General features: G+C 39.2%; 1 protein-coding gene and 1 long non-coding RNA gene across 2 annotated transcripts; both read right to left on the bottom strand.

Moving 5' to 3' along the window:
• Positions 1–3586: 3586 nt before the first annotated feature.
• Positions 3587–5501, bottom strand: LOC123469489. The gene is made up of 2 exons (XR_006642744.1): positions 5358–5501; positions 3587–3888 (listed from the first exon to the last, which is right to left on the bottom strand). It is a non-coding gene; the product is annotated as an uncharacterized LOC123469489 (long non-coding RNA).
• Positions 5502–6640: 1139 nt separating this feature from the next.
• LOC116934288 (protein embryonic gonad) lies at positions 6641–13343 on the bottom strand. Its single transcript, XM_032941856.2, has 3 exons — positions 12860–13343; positions 9807–9884; positions 6641–8591 (listed from the first exon to the last, which is right to left on the bottom strand). The coding sequence occupies exons 2-3, from the start codon at positions 9882–9884 to the stop codon at positions 7539–7541; spliced, it is 1131 nt and encodes a 376-aa protein (XP_032797747.2). The 5' UTR covers positions 12860–13343; the 3' UTR covers positions 6641–7538.
• Between the last annotated feature and the right edge of the window lie 8915 nt (positions 13344–22258).

Raw genomic sequence — 22258 nt, forward strand, 5'->3', positions numbered from 1 at the left:
TGTTTCTTTTCTCGCTGATGACGGAGGAAACCACCGTGATTATATAGCTGGGTGGAGAGACGCACTCAATTAAATTTTTGGGAAATGCTATTAAAAGAAACTGTTGTGATCCGCAGGTGGTGCTGTTTGTTGATTATGTTTGAATCTCAGCACACGGCCGGTTGTGTGTACTGTACGCAACAACGAACGTGGCCAGTCAAAACACACACAAAAAAAACTAAAAAAAAACTTGCTTGTGGTATTTTGCTCTATTTTGGGAATATTTGGGGGGGGTTGGAAAAAATAATAAACGAGTTTCGTGTTGTGTTACGTTGCCATAATCGGAATTCTTTTGTCGCACATGTCTGATGGTGAAAACGTATTTTCATTAATTTGGCGTTGCGAAAAATTCGAGAGCTGAATGGCAATCGATAACAAGTTCTATAATTATTTAGCTGATCTCATTCTTCGAGGAAACGAGAATATAATTCAACTATCTTTTGACGTGGGTATGTGTAACAGATAGACGACGAAGGGCGTAACAAACACCGTGGGGTAAAATCTGTCACAAAAAAACCAAAACAACAAAAAAGAAGAAATAATGAAAACATTTATCAAAAACTAAAACTAAAAAAAAACTATCTTAAAACTAACTTAAAAGGTCCCACATCATAACAAACTGGTTTTTCGCAATCGTCCTCCAATTTTGAATCTATTTCGTGTATTTCAAACGAAATTTGAAATTTGGCCAAAAATAAAAAAGTGGGAAGGGCCTTACCACTTTTGTCAAAATCCGCAAAAAATGACACCTCTTGGAATTCGATAAAAATCACACGGTATAATCCAAATTGAACGCTGATTTCGATTAAGTCATTGGTTTTCTCGTTACATCAGCCGTTTTTTAAATAAAAGAAAGCAAAGGGCTGTTAGCGCACCAACTTTATTTTCTGTTTTTTCACGTTTAGTTCAAAAAACTTAAAAGCCAATTGAAAAATGAACTTGATTTCCGTGATTGCCATTCAATTCTGAATCTAAATAATGCATTTTAAAGAAAATCTAAAATTTGGCCAAAAATGAAAAAGTGGGAAGGCTATACCCTTCCCACTTTTGTCAAAATCCGCAAAAAATGATATCTCTTGGAATTTGATAAAAATCACGCTTTACAGTTAAAATTGAACGCTGATTTCGACACAGGCATTCGTTTCATTCTCAAACTATCCGTTTTCGAGATAATTGAGATAAAAATGCAATAAAATTGGACAAATCGCGATATCCAAATTCATAAGCACAGATCAAATTGTGCCTTATACGCATTGACTTGAAAACCAAACATCGAGGAAGAAGAATTTGAAGTAAAAAGCTACTTTGAATGAAACCATTAAAAAAAATCTCTCCTTTTTATGACACGGATCATTTAGAGAAGCCAAAACTCGCAGCTGTCGATCTCACGTATATACGTCGCACGACACTATCTAGAAAATACATTTTGAGCCAACACTTCGATGGCAGCATTGCATTCATCAAAGAGCGTTCAATCACCCAAGGGCAAGAAATTCAACATTTCCCCGCTTCGTTTAAATATCTCCCCATTCTATTAGCACGCGATGGCATACGACTAACGAAGTCGAGCGGTTTGCAAGATCGTAAAAGAAAAGGAAGAAAGAAAAAAAAGGGCATACATAGACGAGATGGCCACCGGCCCTCTCTGATGCAGAGAACTCAAATGATGCAATGTGCATAAAAAGAGACAGAAGGAGAGCCATAATACAACTGATAATAACTACGTGAAACGGTGTGGGGCGAGTGAACCGAACCGACTAATGATTCAAAAGAAGGTGGAGGGCCTTACCTGCGCGAAGAACCATAGGTAGAGCACACACATATAATATAGACTATTAAAAGAAATAAAAGGAGCGAGTGTATAGACCAAAATGACCTGCAGCAAGAACGAAGATGATGCTCCAAATCTCCAATAAAAAAATTAAATAAAAAGGAAAAGAAAAAGAGGAGCAGCCGTTACATACCGAACGATAATGATGATGATTCCGCACGGTTATACAGCAACCGATGGCTGAACGGTGAATTTTTGTTTCCAGCCGAATGAAAAAAAAAAATAAATGTGCTGCTGCCACTCTGCAATATGAAAAGGTGGCCCACAGCCAGCAGTGTCTTTTGATATGCTCAAAAATTGTAGCCTTTTTGTTTTTTGTTTTTTTTTATTTTGTGTCTTTCCAGTTTTGCCCAGCAGCGGTCAATAGAAGGGCTGAATAAAAAAAAAATGAAGAAGAAGAAGAAAAATCGGCTTCCTTTTTATTATTATATTTATTATATCAAAGTCTTTATGTATTTATATATAGGACGACGTTTCATGGTGGGCTCTCTGCGAAACGGGGAAAAAAAAAAATGCTCGTAAAAATTGAAAAAAAAAGAATTCCAGTCGGCCCGGCATGTCAAGAGCCGCAAAAATTCCTCCCTTCTTTCATCTTCTTTTTAAAAGAAATATAAGAAAACTATATAGATAAATTCAAAGCCGATGGTGATAGCGATATTTAACTTTAAAATATATACAATATTATTTTGCTGTGGGATTGAGTTCAAAGTCAATGTCATGTATTGTTATACTAAAGTATATACATCGTAACGACATTCTCGAAACTAACACTGTCAATATTAGTATACCTCACCAGCATAGTCGTGACCGCTTTCCTATATATATCTATATCCTTCTGTTTTCGTTTGTTTAAATAAAGCCGACCAATTAGTCGGCCAATCATGACAAGGCCATCGTAAAAAAGGGAATTTATCATCGAAATGACTTGTCAAACAATCGACGTACACAACAACGATTCAAACAAAAAATCAAATCAAATCAAAATAAACATTTCGAAACGGAAGTTTTGGAATGAGAACAATTAAGGGAACGACCTTGATGATAAGAAATTATTTAATCGGCCAATCTAAAGAGATCCGGTACCGCCTTTTTTCTTTTCTCAACTATATACATTTCGATTCGTTCGACTCTGTGTGTGTGTTACGATGCGCAGATAGATATACATTACAAACCCGTCACAAAAGTCGTGTACATAATGGAGGGCCCCTTTAATGTATTTACATCGAATTTCGTTTTTCTCCATCTGTCCTTCGTTTTCTCTCCCGCCCCGATTTCCTTTTCTCCCGCAGACGGTGCACACAAAAACGTAATACGCACACACATACAATCCGTTGGCCTTTCCAATCCTGATGATACCAGAGATCTTAATTGGCGACATAAATCATGGCTTGGATATAATATTCTGAGAAAAATTCTCAAGTAGAGAAAGAAAAGAAAAAAAAAAAATGTTTGAGCTGAAAAATAAAAGAAAAATGCCATGATTTATGAATGCGGTAAATTATCAATGTCCGCCGGAATGCTCTCCAAACGCTCCAATAACACACTCTCTCTACATCTTTTAGTTTTCTTTCCATTTTGTTTGAGAAAAGAACAAACATAATAGCAATCAAAAACGAAAGAAATGTATAGATATCAAATCTAACTATATAGGCTCGACTTGTCTATGTTTCGTGTTGTACCTATGGCCGAGAAACAAGAGCCTACAGAAGAAGTATAAAGACTATGTATACTATATATTGATAAACACATAGTTGCGTTGGCAGAAAAAATATATAAGGCAGTCTTGACAATTTGAAAATAAACTTTCTGCATTGCTGGTTGGCAGAAATGTTTTTTTTTGTTGAAATAAACGAGGCCGACAGCAGCAATAGAGAGTGTTGCAGTATCTATAGGTATATCTCGAGAGAAAGAAAAGACCCCGCGCTGAGAATCATTAGCCTGACTTTTCGTGAAGCAACGGGAAGACAAAAATGTTCGAAGCAGCCGCGCGTATACACTCATCAGCATATTTTATCAACCTGTTAAAAAAAAAGAGTTACCAAGAAGAGCAACAACCAACGACGGCAGAAAACAAAAACAAAAAATTGGAAGTCGGCCACACACTGATTTCGATCAGGGGCCGGCAAGAAAACAACTGTATAAGTATATATACCATAGACGTAACGCGCAATCCAGACCACAAAAACTATATCTAACGAGACTTCACATTTTTCGTGCAGAGCGAAGGGGGGGAGAGAGAGAGAGAGACAGAAACAGGCGTCGGGAGTAACGGCTGGCCATCAGTGAGATTCTGATCGAACTCTTGAAGCGGCCCGCCGCCTTATGTATACACACACCCGAAAGAAAGAAAGAAAGAAGAAAACAACAAAATCAGGAAGGCAAAATGGATGATGGCGGCTGGTCGATCGTTAATTGTTTGTATCTTGATTGGAATCGCTCACGCCACTTTGCCGTGTAGACGACGAGCGGCTGCCATCATCATGAAAACGAAAAGAAAAAAGAAGAAAAAATCGGGATATTTTCTTTTGTTGATTTGAATCAGAGATAAACAAGTTGCTGCTGTGACGTTGTAAAACGAAAACGGCTGGCACGTCGTTGATGCGTTTCATCCGCATGGAAAACTCGAGGGCGAAAAAAAAAATGTGTTTTTCTTTTAGCGTTCATGCTGCTACGCCATTAACCCCAATTACATAAGCAGCCAAAATATACATCGGTTAAGGGAAAGAAAAAAAAAAAATACGATATTTTTCGTTTCTTTTTTAAACATTTCCCTCTGGTGGTTGTTTGATGCGTAGCACGTCAACGCTTTCGGGCTCAATTTCTATGCTACATTTTTTTTTTTTTTTCTAAGAAGAAGAAAAGAGGAGGAGTCTTGAATCTCTCTCTGTGTTTCAAACAAAAAAACAAAACAAAAGGAACAAAAAGAATGTAATATACTACCAATAATGAACTAGTGGTCTATAATCATCTCGTCGTCCGGTTCGCAGACGGCTACCTTAACCAATACAACATCCTCGTCTATGCCGCGTTTGCATCGAGTGCGCGTGCAAGTGCCGTTTGCTCGCAATCGCCGTGCACGAAGAAGCCAATGGGGATGATGAGTCCCTTTTAGCGAAAACAAAAGAATGTAATCATTTCTACGTTCTACGCCGGATAGTACATACAGGATACGCTTGTGTGGGCCCACACAGAGAGAGACAGAGAAATGATTAGAATCAGGTCAGCCTTTTTTTTTGTGGCCGTATTGAAAGAAAACAAAATGAAATGAGAAGGCAGAAGAATATCGTGGACAAACAATTTGTTTTTTTTTTGCGGGTACAGGTGCAAAAATGTGGGACCCGGAAAAAAAATGGCGCTTGTAATAATTGTTGTAGCGGTGAAGGTTAGGATTTGTACATCCAGAAATGGAGAAATATTAAAATTTTAAAAAGAAAAAAAAAAAAAAACGATAAATAATTCCGCGTTAGGGAGAGAAAAGAAAAGTCACCCAATCTTGGCCCGTGATGGATGACGTATTTCTCCACGGAGGAGCGTTACGATAATTCACTTCATTTCGTACGGCTGCTGCTGCAAGTAACTACGCTTACGTATATACACTGCATGTACATATATATATATATTACATAAATAGGTGAAAGACGGGGGAGAAAAAAAAAACGGCCCATAAAACAGCAGGGATTCACGATAGTTTTTTTCTCTCTCTCTCCTCCTTCCATTTTCTTCCCCTCCCCCTAAAAATAGTAAAATAAAAAAAAAAATACAAAATTCGGGGGGCCTCTTGCAGTTTGAAAGCTGTCTGAATTTTTCCTTTTTTTTAAATTTATGTGACGTTATGGAACGGGCCCCGCGCGATATTTTTTTTTTCCCAAGGAAGAGCAGGGGGTGCGAAAGGGGGGGTACGTAAACGTAACCGACACATAGGTATACAACACTATAAGGGGGGGGGGACGCTCCATCTTCTTTAGATTTTTCTACGTCATTTGGCCCGTGTGTATGCCTTACGGGGGAGCCCCAATTTCATTTTTGATTTCCCCTTTTTCTTTACTATATATTTACCCCCAACAGTGTCCATAGGTTATCCGTCCGTAACAACATGTACGAAGAATTTAAAAAAATAATAATAAATAAATAAATAAATAAATGAATAAAAAAACAGAGTGGGATGTAGCAAAATGTGCTGCATCGACCTGAGGTGACCTCACACGCCAAAAGCTGATCATTCCACACGGTGCAATATGTGCAACATTATTCATCTGGATAACCACCCGTAACACAAGAGCATAAACGGTATATTCTCTATTGTTAAAGAGAATAAAGTGGAAAGAACCATAGAGAGAATGAGAAAGAAAAGAAAAGGAGGGGGGGGGGGAGTAATTTATTAGATTATTACCTGTGCAGTAGATGAGGATATCCCCTCTTATTTAAAAAAAAAAATAATAATGAAAATAAAGACACTCATTTGTGTCTATTGGTTTAGAAAGTGTTTTGTTGTTGTTGTAAATTCTTTTTTATTGTTCCTCTGTATTTGATTTGATTTCTTGTTTTTTGGTTTTTTTTTTTTTTTATTATTATTAAATGGAATAAAAATTTTTGGAAACACTCAAACACGGGGAAGAACACATTTTTTGTGTGGAGGGGAAACAATAGATTTTTTTCTTGGGTGGGGGGGGGGGGAGATGGGGTTATAATAAATGTGAAATATTTATACATAAAAAGGTGGACAGTTGGAAATTCACGCCAAATGCAAACTTTGTTATTATTATTTATTAATTTTTTTTTTTCCTTAATTTTTTAATTTTTATATCTGTGAAATTTATCGTCCTCAACTCACCGAAACCGCCCCGCCGCAGAAGACGGGGCGTGGGCGTTTTGCCTTTTAGCCATTTGGGAGTTGCTGGCAATTTTTACTTGAATTTTTTTTTTTTTTTTTTTGTTTTGTACCGGTGTGTATATAATATTATTATTATTACTATTTTTAGGATTCAATATGTACAGGGAGGAATGAAGAAGGAGGAGAAGGAAGAGAAATTGATCTCTGACCTGCAGCTCGTATGTCGATCATAATGAAAATAACGAACAAAAACCACGTCATTTGGAAGACTGTGTCAAAGAAAAATGCCGTCTGCAATTTTGTTTTCAAAAATTCTCCCCCTCCCCGGGAAGGGATTGGAGGGACATATGCAAAGAGGAGGAACAAGTGGATGATTTGAACGCAGGTATTCACGATGGAGGGAGAAATAAGAAGGGCAGTTAATGGCAACTGGCTGTTCGCCTTCATGCAAATACCGACCCCATTGTAATGCAAATTTAATCGGCCTTCAGTATAAACACAGCCGGTACTATACATTCAACCATTAGACATAAACATGCTGCCGTTTCTTTCCTCCCGGAAATCAGAACAAAAAACATCACGCGCTCCCGTCCATTGTATATCCCCTTTTAACTATACATTTCAGTTTAATCAATTCTTGTTGTTTGTTTGTTTTTCGTTTTGTTATTTGGCACTTTTCATTATTGGTGAACAATATATACGTTGAATGAAATGAATCAAACTTGTTTGAAGCAATACGAACTCTTTCAGCTTTTCGTTTCTTTTGATAATGTACATATAAGATATAGAGGCCTAGACAGAACAAATGAACGGTGGTTGATGATGATGTATACAATCTCAACCTTTGGTGGTGAGATCGAGCGGAGCTCCCGTTTCGCTCGTCATCAAGTGATGATGATCCTCCTCTTCGTCATCCAGTTCGGTGAGGATTTCCGCCCGGATGTGACACATGGATTGATGATGTTGTCCGAAAGGTGACGACGAAGACGAAGACGAAGAGGCTTTGCAAGACAAATCAATGGGCCCGTCCTGTTCAGGTAGGGAATCAACGGGACTCGGAATGGAAGACGGACTTCCAGATGTGCGGAAATCGGCCGACGATCGGTACGGATGATGTTGACGAGCAATTAGCGGGTACAGGAAATGACTACTCGGATAGACCAGAGATCGACGTCCGCTCGATTCACCTGACAGTTTGGGGCTACTCGTCCGGACGGGATCGACGATAGCCAACGGTGAGGACGGTGTTTGATGATGGCTGGATACCCCGAAAGGCAATCCGGCAATGGCTAAAAGGCCTCCGCCTCTTGTGGGTGAAGTCGAATTCTTCCGCTTGTGATTGCTGTGATGATGGTGGAAAATGTTGAACGATTCCGACGGGCTTCCGGTGAGTAGCATCCGCAAATTTTCCTTGGAAGCGGCGCAATCGTCGTTGTCATCCATAGGAGAATCGCTCCGGCCGGATGCAACCGACGACGATGACGACATGTTGTTGTTGTTGTTGTTGTTGTTGTTGTTGTTGTGACCCGATTTCTCCTTGTCGCCCGTAGTGTCGGAACTGTTGCAACCACCGGGACTTCCGCTACTCGTCGCCATGGCGTGATGGCGTTTAAACATGCTGAGATCCGAATGGTTGGCGCTACCTCCGCCCAGTCCGGAATTTCCCAACGGAGCGTCTAAACCCGTCTGCTCCTGAAGGAGGCAATGGATTTTGAACCAATTGGAGCGGCGTCCGTAACGGGAGCCGCTTTTGGACATGCCCACCAGGAGGCATTTGCGAAGTCGGCAGGCCTTGCACGACGTCCGGTTCTTCTTGTTGATGACGCACTGGCCGCCGTTCTTGCATTCGCCGATGGCCGACACATTGCTGTACGTCCGGCCGAAGAACGACTGCAATGAAAAACAAAAATCAAAAAGAATAAATTTGTATTCAAATGACTGGTTAAATATAGCGTCGCTTATATTAGGACGTTTCTAATATATACATCGCTACTAACAAATCAAAGAAAAGGTGATAACATCATTTAATCGTTTTAGTTTTTATTTTTTTTACATTCACTAGTTGATGCCGGAAATGACTATGGCCTTTTCATATTTGCCGAGAAATTTTGTTTTTTTAGAAAGTTTGACGGGCGGTCCTTGTGCATATACGAAGGAATGTGTTTGATAATTACGCCGTTTGATATAGTGATGATTAGAATAAAAGAGATAGAGAAAAAAAATAAAGAGACTCTGACTTTTCAAGGAGACATTGGCAAATAATATGTTATTTGAAAAACGCGCTCTACTGACGAAGAAAAAAACGCAAGGCTCTCTATAGAAACAAACGAAAAACAGAAAATGGTTGAAAGACTTGCGTCATTTTCTGCTGATGCATCTAAGCGATACAACTTGTTAAAGGCGATTATAAGACTTGAAATGAGAGCATAGCTCGCGAACGAAGAGTTTTTTGTTTTGGCCCTTTCAAGATTTTACGAAAGGAATGAAATGTACTGTTAGCCGCAAGATGCAATGGACTTGAGAAACGGTTCCACTATCTTCCAGTCCGACAGATTGTGTGTTTAGATAGTCGGCCTTTTTTTAAGACAGCGGACGGCTTCTATCATATTTATTGTGTATTCCGTAACGACTACGTGAAATGTCGTGTGTATATTACAGCGAAATAGAAGATTTGAAAGAAGAAAAATAAAAAACGGGATTGAAAAAATAAATAAAAGTCGGGCCGATTTCACGACATCTGACAGCCTCACACACACGCGGATGTGTTAAACAAAAATGTACCGAACATTGAATAGAAAAGAATTTTTGTGTTTCCATGGCAACCAATGACCGACCCGCATGACGAAAGTCTCCGGCTGGGATTGTCCGCATGGTTTTTGTTTTTTTGCAACTTGTTTCATCGTTCAAAATAATGAGACAAATAATATCTTTACTTAAGATGGCAGCAGCTGATCGGAAATTTGAATCGCATTTCAAAAATAAAATGAATAAAAGTTCACTTTCTAAAATGTTGCTGTTTATACGACTAAAGGCCAAGAATGTGTAACATGCCAAGCCGCCAATGAGTTGTGCACATCAGGTGAAATGGAGTAAACGTGGACTTACTTTGCATCCTTCACAGGTAAAAGCGCCGAAGTGGAACCCGGCAGCCGGTTCGCCGCACACCTTACACTTTTGATTCATCTGTTTATGCATATTTTTTGTTTGTAAGTAGAAAAAAAAAAAGAAACAGACACAATTAATAATATTTCAAAAAAAAAAAAAAAAGAAAGCCAAACAGTTTGTTCAGTCTAAAATGATCATCTATATATCTTCACAAACGATGACACATCAAATAAAAAGAAACGATGTTGATAGACATTTCTTCTTTCAAACTAAATCGGATCGAAATTCTTTCTTTCTTTTTCGCTATAAGACCCTGCAAGGCGAGATTTCTTCTCGAGATGTTTGAGGACTCGAGGAAAGCGTTCTAGATCCCATATTATTCCAGTAATGGGCTTATACACCAAGTGATGGAGCAAAAGCGGTGGAGCGCAAACATCGTCACTTTCTCTTCTAGTCGGGAATTTGAAAAAAAAAAAAGGGGTTGGCCAACTGAACTAGAGACAGCGTCTTCTTCTATTCAAAAAAATGCAAAAAAAAAAAAGGAAAAGAAGAAGAAGGTCTAACACTGGCGACTTTGACGGCCGAATGGGGTCCACGCCAGCGGATTGAACAGCGAAAACAACGACGTATAGAACTCGCTATTTAGGTTTATGGCTTGCTTGCATATATATTCTGTTGAGCCAAGTATTGCACGCCCGTTTTCCTTGCAATAAAAAACAGAGAGAGAAAATAAAAACGGTTTGCCTATATCCTTTTGTTCTCTGCGCGTTATTCACTTGTTTTCTACGTCTTTTTGGACGGCAGGAAAATGGAAAGATATATATATATATGGAGGAGGGTGTTCGAAACCATAACCGGTTCTTCTTCAGGTTTTGAGTAGGGGGGGTTAAAACATATTTGTGTGTGTGTGATGTGATTTATCGCGGCCAACCCATTTCGGTGGCTGAAGAAATGGGTTTTTTCTTTTTTAGTTCGTTGTTAATATTTTTTGGCGGTCCAGTAGAGACACACAAGGCAGACATCGTATATATATATACAGCAGTACATAATATAACGATCGTGGAAAAAAGGAACGGATTGAAAGCGAAAGAAACCGCGTTAAATGTCAAAGTCTTTGTCTTATTCTTTTTTGTTGTTGTTGCTTTCCTTTATGTTTTATTTGTTATTTTTTTTTTTGCTAGTTTATATTTTTTTAATGGGCGGACTCGACTGGAAATGGATTCAATCAACGCCAAGCCCCCACGGTTGATTGGATTCGCTTCTTAAGGTGGCTAACATAAGGCCACCGAAGAAAGAAGAAATAAAACACACAGAAAAGGAAAAGGAAAAACAAATTTAAAAATGCGATGACGACTGACCAAGCGGATAAAAGATTTTATTTTTTGCAACTTTCCATCTCTTATAGACTTTAACGCCTTCGTCCATAATTCCCAACTCTCGGGGAACACGCCCCCCCACAACAAACTACACGCAACAATAGCGAACAACAACTCTACAAACGTATGGAAGAGGAAACACGGTCTAGCGCTTTAGTAGGTTTTATTTGATTTGATTTAACCGAGGGCCGTGTGCCTGCCATATCTTACACTCTGATAGAGAAAGAAAGAGAGACACCCTCTCGACGTAACGCACGTACGTGTATACGATAAAGAGAGAGGCGCCCAGTTCCGCTCTAGATCGCCGTGTAATCGTTCAACAGTGCACAGCACCGTCAAAGGTATTTTGTCGTTCCTATTCGCCGCTCTTCCTCCCCTTCTTTCTATTAAAGCTAATAGATATTCCAACTTCCGTTAACGAGCCACCACGCAACCGTTAACAACGGCTAGCAGACACAAATAGGGAAATTTATATTACAGGTGTTTTTTTTTTCTAAATCGCAGAAGAACTGGGGGAGAATATTTATTTAAAAAAAGAGAGTCGTCTTCTAGAATTCAAGCAAAAAAAAAGAAGAAGAAGAAGAAGAAGAGTGAAAGTATACACGCAAAGTCTTGTTGTTTCCCCGGCGATGCGGATGGATGGATGAACTGCCTTCATTCTTTCATCCGACTCTCGCTTTACCTGTATATTACAGGCATTATTATTATATTTTTTTTTTTACTACAGTACTTACAGCCCAGCAAAGAGAGTACACCATAAACTTTCTATGCAATGCATAAATACACTTCGAATGTGGCGGATTGCTCGGCTTCTTTCATCCTTTTTGGAGTCGATAATAATAGAACCCCACATAGAAAAGCGGAGTGAGAATAGAGCGGTTACACTCTGACCTCATCGCACACACACACACACACAAACTATTGATGGTTTTCGACTAATGGTAGACCAACATATTGTCATAAAAGTGCAAATGTACACACACAGTCCAGGTCAACGAGCTTAACGACCTCTCCCTTAGAATGTTATTTTAATTTTTCACACGAAAATGTGCGCATTATAATTACACATAAAACCATCGAATGTTTTCCCCCCTATACCCACACCCCAAAAATAGAGCTAATAAAGACATGATATTAGGTGCGCTGCTATTTTTATTTTCAAAAATAATCAAATAGGAATTTGAACGCACGGGACGACGCATCGGATGGTTGACTTTATGAAATCGCACATGTTGCTGCTTGGGGATTTGCGGTTTTTCTTTTGTTTTTGCTTCTTTCTATAGTTCCCTATTCACAAAATGATTTGTTCTCTCTTCGTTTCTTGTGCGCTTTTCCATTCTGATTCAATTAGAAGAACGTCGTTCTCTTTCAGCGCTTCTATACAATTGCCGCATGATTCAAACAAAGTTCGTGTTCGCTGTTTTCAATTGGACTTGAGATGATTGTCGATTCTGTTTGGCACCTTAGTTTTACTAGCTTGTCAGACCCTGATGTCATGTTCACTTAAAAATCATCCGGTACCTGGCCGGAATACAAATTTCAACCGCCCTGCCATAGCGACCCGTTATGACATACAAAATCTCAACGTCATCACGAGAAATTGGCTAAATAATAATTCATTATAAGATGTACACACACCGCGGAAACGTCCAAGATAAGGCGTTATGCTGGTCTTACCGTGCACAGATGTGAAGACGCCGACGCGATAGCGCTAAAAACCAATTGAGACGCAGGTTCTCAATCAAAATATAGGGATAACACCGTTTTCTTTTTTGGATGAATTAATTGAAGAAAACGACGATAGTCATCCGAAACAGGAACGGGGGTATAGTCGGCACTTTCTTCTCTTTGCTCAAGTTTTTTTTTTTTTTGTTTTAAGTTCTCCTTGAATAGCAACAACGTCCTCTGAGTTTGCAGCACTGATCACTGGTTTGTTGAATTCAAATCAAGACGCGATTCAATGATGAAATCACAACAACCTAACCAAACGATGAGCAATTGAAAACAAACGGCGATAGTATAATAGGATTGGCGGGCGGAAGATGTTTGATGCGAAATTGCCCCCAGAAAATTACGCGTGTGTGTCTGTGCGTCGCTGGAGTTATGAGAGCAATGAAGGGGGGCATCCGCTTAGCACCGAACCTGAGAGCAGAATGTGGGAAAGCAGAGCATCCGCACCTCACCAGAGGGGCTCACACTCGCCCGTGTGTTTTTCCTTTTTTTTTTTTTTCCTTTTTCTTTTTACCTGTGAGACTCGTCTTCGTCCCTCCCATCTCTCCCACAAAAGAGGAAGGTGCCTTACCTGTATACCCCTCCCACCCTCCCACTTCTTGTGATTCCTCGCCCTCCACTTGCGTGTGTTTACCTGTAGAACGACAGTGGAAACGAGAGTCACGGATTGCGGATTTTATTTTTTTTATTTCATACACAATTTTTCGGAAAAACAGGTATTCCGCCAAGCCGGATCAATCACGTCCGACACGTTTCATCTTTTCTTATTCTTTTTTTTTTTTTTTTTTGTATTGATATGAAATGACATATGCGGAAAATCGATTTCGTGAATAGATATGCCGTGTACTAACGTAAATTTCTGCGTTTTCTCTCACCTTTTTTTTTTTTCTGTTTAGCTTTTGCAGTTCGAGTTTTTTGTGTGTGTGACTATAACAACACCCCCGCCATTCCGATATTATAACGTTATTATTTCATTTTATTGCAATGTGTGAATCAACGGCATTTTCGCGTCCTTTTTTCTTTCTTTATCCTGTCGGCGAAAAAAAAAAAAAATGGGAAAAGAGAGAAGAAAATAACAATGAAAGCAGATAGAGCCATGGAGGAGACTTATATAGTTATTACCAAGACACGGAAATGTGTACAACGAAAAGCGATCGACACTTTTTCTTATCACATTCGTGATGCTATGTAGATCACGCATTCGGGTCCACGTATGCGTTCACAATAGAATGTTTGATTTTTTTTTTTTTTTTTAACTCTTCTTCTTCTTCTTAAAAAAGAAAAATAATAATAATAATAAAAAAGAGTGTGCGGAGGTGGGTTGATGGGTGTGCCCCGGTTCTGGATCAAAAACCCATTTGCTATAGTTGCCTCTCTCTCTCTCTTTCTTTTAGCTTTTAACCCCCCCAATCTTCTTCCAAAACTGTTTCACCTGCCACACGGTGATTTACAATAACGACGTCATTAAAATACATCAAACATTGAAAAAAGAAAAAAAAAAAAAAAATCTAGAGCCCTGGAGGTTTTGAACATGAACACATACTCTATACGCAATCGATGCTAATACACGTAAAGGAAAGAGAGCGATGGGGGTGATGGCTGGGAATTCCAGGAACCTCTGTAAAACAAATTTTTTCTTCTTCTTCTTCTTTTTTTTTTTTTTTTAAGGGGGGGGGGGGTTATTTCTTTTTAAAAAATATATAAATTTATACCCTTTTTTTTTTGGTTTTCATTTTTCCCGAGAAAAATCGAAAAATTTGAAGGATTTTTATCGACCAAAATATTTTTAATTTTTAAATGTTGCAGGTCTGAAAGAAAAAAAGGGGGGGGGGGTTTAAAAAAAAAAAACCTTTTTTTTTTTACCCTTGATAGGACCCTCCCCCCTTGACCTCCCTTGCTCCCCTCTTTTCACGGCCACATACGCAACAGACACGCATGAACCAGTGCAGCGGACTACATAGGCCTATAGACGCCTTACGACTAAACGCACACTGCTCTACAGCTATGCATAAGAACTGGACGAAGGTCATCCACGTGCTTCTAAATACGGCTTTCTGGTGGTGAGGGTAGGAAAGAAAATAACAAAACTGGGCCATTCCTCCCCCCTCTACACCAAGAGCCTGTTACAGCAGGCCAAACCCTGGACTTGTTTCCTGAGAAATAGACGTGTTCTATACCCCCCTGAAAATTTCAAACAAAAATGTTAATAATAAATAAGCAAAGCTTCGTGATAAGAGAACTCAAAACATGATGGGAAACCCTTTTGTTTTTGTTTTTTTTTTGTTTTTTGTTCTTCGATATTTTTCAACACACACAACAATTTCAAACCTTTCCTTCGTCCGATGTTTCAACCCCCTCCCAACCGCGATCTGGCGGCCGGATTCTGCCTGCGCCTCTTGTTATTGTGTTTTTGTTTTCTTTTTTTTTTTTTTTTTTGTCTAATGTTAACTTATATGTTATATACGAAAAGAAAAAACCTTTCAGTTCCCCCTTACCCCACCTGGATTTTCCTATTTCTCCCCCAAACCCTTTTTTTTTTTTTGGTTCCCCCCCCTTCCCCCAACAAAAATTCTAATGTCGTCTTATGTATCTCAAGTTCCAATCAACTGACCTTCGCTTTGATTTCCGTACCCTTCCTACACCCGGAGTCCTTCGATGTCTTATCTCTCATTCAATTCCAATTCATTCCGCGCTTTACTAAGAAAAGAAAAAAAAAAAAAGGCAAACAGCAAATGATTTTTTTTTCCTCTTTCTTTCATAACAACCCCCCCCCAAAGCTTATCCAGTGCTTACCGCAAATTCATTCCATCATTTTTTTTTTTTTTTGGCACTTTGCTATAAGAAAAAAAAAAATAAATTGCAATTTTTTGTTTTTGAAAAAAAAAAAGAAAGAAAATCCCATGTGATGAGCTTTGCTTTGACGGAGCGATAAAGAAGCGCTTAGATTTTTTTGTTTTTTTACCTGGAAGATGAGACATTAAAGCCAATTCAAGTGACCGTCATCCGAGAAGGTATGAAGGTTACATCAAAAGACCCCCGGAACACCTGATGGAGATGTATACGCGCACACATGTTGTATATATAATGCCGCTATAAAACCTTGCGTGTATATTTTTTTCTTTTTTAGCCCTTCCAACAGTTTGACCCCCCTCCAAGTTATAGGACATGGCGAGTGAATAGAGTTTTTAAAGAGGGTCGAAATGAAAGAGGGGGGAGAGAGACTTGAACGAACGGGTTTCTCTACAGGTAAATAACATGAAAGGAGGGAACCCACGTCTCGTAAATCGGATGAATGTAACTCTTTTTTTTTTTTCTGATATTTTTTCGTTTCCTCTCCCCATCGTCGTCGTACGTCGTCGCAGGTTTTTTTTTTTCTTATAACACCGTCATCTTTTCCCAATTCTTTTCGGGTCCAGCACATCCCCCCCCTTTCCTTTCAATCGTTGGCCTTTTTTTCTTTTTTCTTTTCGAACAGCCTATAGGTGGTTTCCTTTTTTTCTTCTCTTTCTTTTGGTCAGGTTGTCTCTTAAAAAGATGCAGGGGGGTGATATCAGACTATATTTCTCTCCCCCCCCCCCCCATCTCGTCGTTCGGGATAAATCAGGCCATCCGAGAAACATCGAATGGATCTTAATCTTTTCGCTTTTAGCTCTTTTTTTTTTTTTTCTTTCTGGCTGTTCGTTGAGTTTCCCTTCTCGCTTTTTTATAAACTAACTCGATCTCTAATCTTTGAAAAGAAAAAAGGGAATATAATAAATAACCATCATCAAAGTCAGAAATGTTCTGCTCGTTGGGTCCCGTAAACACGACGCATTTGAACGAACTGGCCCCGATAGAAAGAAAACAAAAAAGAGGAGAAAACAAGTCAGAGTTGAACTTTCTGGCGAAAAAAAAAAAAAGTTCAGAGCCAATCAATTTTCATATGCGCTCAAGTTTTTCTTTTGAAAATTCTACTAGACCAATGTCCGAATGGCTATTGTAAAAAAATAAGAAAAAAAAATGCCATATAACGGGCCACATAACGCGGCTGTTGGACAGGGATAGCCGACGAAAGAGGTGAAAACTGGAATAAGAATAAAGAAGGGCCATCATCAACAACCTGTCGAAATGGCGGAGAAGAAGCGCAAGAATCATCGCATATAGAGGAGAGAAACCTCTATTGCATAATGACCACGGAGCCAACAAACATCGAACGTGCCATAAAAACAACTGAACAAAACTAAAAAAAAAAAAAAAATCGACTCTCATCTTCTTCCTTTTTTCTTTTTTCTTCTCTTTTGCGAGCTGCACACAATTTAGTTTTTCCCCCATTTTTTATTTGTTCTCTTTTGAACGAAAAGAAAATGGAATCTGTACGGGGTGTTCAAACGTCATTGGGTGTGCGGAGAATGAACGGATTTTAAGGCATTAAAAAAAAAAAACGTATTCAAATAACCGATTGGCTTTTGTGTGTTTGGTGTGTCTTTCCCAGTATCATCGGCCGATAATGTAACGTGCGTGAGCTGATGAGGAAGACCACAGACTTTGAAAACAGGTGCTCGTTGGCTGAGGATCGTTCGGTAATTCCGTTCGCCATCGTCCAGACAACAACAACAACAAAAAACCAATGAAGTTAAAAGAGTGAAAAAGGCAAGAGACCATTCCCATGACAATAAAAACAAAAAACGAACGCAAAAGTCGAAACAGAAAACACGAAATTTGGAGAGGGACGTTTCTCAGCCAGCTAAATTGTAAGCGCAAATGGACTGCGTTGATGGCGTCTCTTTCGATTGTTTTCTTCTGTTTCTTTTTCTTTTCTTTTTTTTTACGTTACGAGAATGACCCCACCATTTGAAAATATCCATTTCATTTTGGCTGGGTGTATAATATTTTCTGCCTTTCGCTTTATTATTATTATTATTTCCTTCCTTCGTCTCTTTTTAAAAAATATGTTGAGTGGAACGAATTCTTCAAATGCATAGCTCGCCACGTTTAAAAAAAAACGAAAACACGTACACCTGTACACGCTGGACGTATTAATACAAGGATAATTGAAAAAACAAAACAAAAAATGGTCTTGTTATGGTTGTTGGCAATAACTACCATTCAATGACCGGCTATTGTTGTATGTACTTTCCTCAGACTTTATTTTTTTTTGTTGCTGTTGTGTTAGACCATAACGTATACACAATCACGTTAGAGATGTGCTTTTATGAATTGGGGCGATGACCACTAGAAGTAAGGCGTTCAGTATAACGTGCAAAGTTCTAAGAGAGAGAGAGAGAAAAAAAGGGGGGGTAAATGTAGTCAGAAATGTACATTCTTTGACATAGAGAGCATCAATCGTTTGTGTAAACATAGCTTATACAGCATCTTTGCGTGTGGCCAAACTGAACCTCCACTGCGTCTATTTATTTATTATTTTTTTTTTAGTTCCAGTTGTATGTCTGGGCTCCACCTCCCCTTTTGGACAGTCTTTTTCACAGACACAAAAGCTCATCTTTTCAAGCCATCTTGAATCATGTTTACCTGGGCAGAAAGAAGAAGAGGCACAGGTATGACACCCTTGTTCTCATTTTACCTTCAAAAAGACATCATTTTATTTTTATTTTTTTTTTGAATTAGATTTTCTCTTAGCATTTCTCTTTGTTATACGTGCTCTTCTTGCATCAACCCCATGTCTTAGACTCTTTGCAAGTGTCAGCCAGTAGCTGGAGCCACAAGCTGCCACCTTTTTATTCTGTTATACTTTCAAACGTGTGATGCCACTCATCTTTCCCAGTGATCTAACCACACATTGCTGAGAAGAAGAAAGAAAAATAGAAAGGGAGACGTACACATCAATGAGAGATGAAAAGAAGCTTCTTCTTCTTCTTCTGTTGTAGTCAAGCGGAAAATGAGGTCATCCTTGCTGAAGAGCTTCTTTTTGAGTGCGTCTTCGATGGTGTGTTGGGCGTCCCTAGAAACAAGCCCCCCCTCGCATTTTCTACCTCCAGGCCGCATATTGGAATGGACGATATTGAGGCATCACTCGGGATTTGTTGTTCCAGTAAAGCTCTATAGCTCCCCCACCCCCTTCAACATTGATATAATGGAAGTGAAAAATAAAATAAAAAAAGTCTGCTCGACATTTTCTTCTGGCTTGACGGGGGGAAGCTAAAAAGGCAAATAAGAGACAGCCAAAAAAATGTAATCACCATCTTATGCCGGATTTATGGCCCTATTGTGGCTTCGTCACATGTTTTCTTTTGCCCTTCACAGTCGTCTTGCCAGCAAAGTTCCCACCCGCTAACGCCTTTATTCTTCTTCTGCCTAACTTTTGGGGACTTTGTGTGCGCTGTTATACGGTAAACGTCGTCCTCTTCCGCCGTTGGCCTCTAAAACCCCTCCTCAGCAACGATGCAGGAATATAAAGGTGTTACAATTGTTACGTCTATCGCTCGACTCTCTTCCATATCTCATCAATAGGTAAGGTGTTTCTCACGTTCTCGACGCCATGACATTGCAACATTCTTTTATTTTGCTTCTCTCTGTTGCATTTCTTCTTCTTCTCAAAATCATAATTGATGTGGAAATGCATCCTACACTAAGAAAGAAAGAAAACAAATAGGTTATCCTATACCTGTATAGGTGGGCTCTAAGATTTTGTTTCGTTTCATTGTCATCTCTGCCATGTCGCCTATTTAAACAAATGAAACGCACGGATAGATGTGCGTGTTTGTGTGGGGACGAGGCGGGCAGAGAGAGATAAAATGTTGTTATTCTTATACTATGCACGGCTTACTATATAGTATATTATACTGTATACATCATATATATAGTAGAGTTGTATGTACTGCTGGATCGCCGCTCAAGGAGACCGAATGATTGAGCACCGGCCACAAATCATCTGATTCTATTTGTACTGCCGAATACTTGGACCTGTTGGACACTTCTACCATCTGTTGTTTTCATTTCCTTTTTTTTTTTGTTAAACGAATGGACCAACGTCTATATACCCCCCTGGTTTTCTGGCATGCTGCTGCTTCTCTTATTATGTCTTTTGTTTTTTTTTTTTTGTTACAAAGAAAAAGAACTAAACAAAAAACGGCCCGCGCTGTACAACCAAAGTCTGCACACCCTTCGGCTCTGTGTTCCAGCAGCAGGAGCACGACGGCGGCAATTAAGAACTAAAGCAACATAGATATACATTTAAGAGAGAGAGAGAGAAAAGACCTACTTTACTCTACTTTACTAGCTTCATTTCAACTGAGTTTGACGATGGCTCGTTTTGACGACGAGTCTAAAGTCGTATAATAATGCAGTCATTTTTCTTTTTCTTTATTCTGCCTCCACTCGGTTGGAATAATGTGAAATAAATAAACAAGTGGTGAAATAAGAGCTTCAGAAAAATAAAAGATAAAGAAGAAGAAGAAGAAAAAAAAAACGGAACGAAACCAAACAAGACAAAATAAAGAATAAAACGAGATACACGAAACGCACAAAAACGAATAAATAACCAGACGAAAAAGAAAAAACAAACTTTCTTTCTTATGTTGGATGTGCTCATCATCTGCAGAATGGCTCGTTTTCTTTGTGCGGGTGAAGAGAGACAATAGCACCAATGGGGTGCCACTCTACTACACTCGGAGTTATTTTTCCTCCTCCTCCTCCTTCCCCCTTTAAGAGAAGAAGGAAAAGACAAAAAAAGCCATTGCTCGGTTTGGAATTGAGTCGTTGTCGTTCATCCGCTTATTTTTTTTTCTTTCTCATTCTACCCTTTGTTCCATCATTTCTTTCGACTTGTACGTTTATGAGTGTTACGCGTACCGATGCATGTCCTATACGGTGGCTACCCTATCATATATTCATATAATAGGGAGAGAGTGTGTATGTATACCCGATGGTGCGCACAATGTGTCACCAAAAAGAAAAAGACAATACATCACCGGAGGAGGTTAAAGAGGCCACAACCGCATTTTTTTTTTTTTTTTATTTCTTCCTTATTTTATTTATTTTTTTTTCGTATTCACGCGCCTCCCGATTGTACATTGTTCCGTTTCTTTTATAGAGAAATTGGAAGAATGTGTTGCATTTCCCTTTTTTCTTTTTCACAGCTCAACGATTTGTTGACGTGAGAGCAACTCGTCTCCTCTCTCAAAAATTGAGAATTTCTTTGACGTCAATCTCCGCTTGCCTTGTTTTTTTTTCATTTGATGCGTTCACTTCAATCGAACGGCCGAAAAATTCGTTGAAAAAAATAATAATCAAACGGTCACGACAGGCAGGTGGCGTAAATATCCCAGTATCATGTCTCCCTAAAATAGAAGAAGAATCCAGCAGCCGATGCGATGAATGAGGGCACCGTCACACCACACGCTACTGCCGACCGCAGAAACAGGGGCGGCCACGCCTCCGTCAAAGCATCAAATCGTTCAAAAGAAAAGAGAGAGATGGGGGGGTCTGACATTTGAATGAACCGCCAAAAACCGCACCGGCAATATATGCAATATGAAAAGAAAAAAGAAAAGAAAGGAAATGTTGTGTTTTTAAAAAGAAAGAAGAGCGCGTCCCGATTGCATGCCAATCGTGCCAGGCCACAGGTATGTCTGTATGCATAATGTGTGTAGACAGGGAGAGAGAGAGAGAGAGAGAAGATGTTTCAAGGCGAGAGAGCGGACCGTCAGCAGTTTGAGAGAAGAAGAAAAGTATCATCAAGATTATTGATACGGTAGTTGGATGAGTCAGGGAGTTAAGAAAAAATGGACGACGACAAGTATCTTCTTGCTGCTTTTGTTCCGTGCGTTCGTCTCGTCGTAAAAATCGGAATTTTTGTAGCCGCAATAAATCGGCCGGTCATATGCCGAGTTTCATCATCGTCCTTCAGATTTTTACCCATTGACCGTTTTTTTTTTTTTTGTACTCGTTTTTTTTTTTTGCTCACCGGTGGGAAAGCAAAAGAAAAAAAAAAGCGAAAGGAAGCCAACAAAATACCGGCCTCTTTAATTTAGTCTGGGATAATAAATATTTCCAGAGCGGATGAGCTGCATTCCTTTATTTTTTTTTTTTTGGGGGGGGGGGCTTTCTCTCCACTGAAGATCTTGAGAAATAACAAGAGGAGAAGGTTTCAACTATTTTAATGGGCCAAGACGATTTGAAACGTCAAGAACTGGCGACGTCGAGAGCGTGTCGAATACTCCAGCGTGAAAAGGGTCGTTCACATTGTGTACATTGCGTCACGGCTTGCGCAACTCTCAGCCAACTTATTATCCATATTAATTATTGTCTCCCTGTTTTACTCTTTTTTTTTTTTTTTTTAAGCACTGCGATGACGTTCCAATGTGGAAGACGATTCGAGGTGAAGGTGAGGGCGATGGAAGACCATTG

This window comes from Daphnia magna, linkage group LG1 (genome assembly GCF_020631705.1).
Source record: "Daphnia magna isolate NIES linkage group LG1, ASM2063170v1.1, whole genome shotgun sequence".
NCBI classification, from domain to species: Eukaryota; Metazoa; Arthropoda; class Branchiopoda; order Diplostraca; family Daphniidae; genus Daphnia; species Daphnia magna.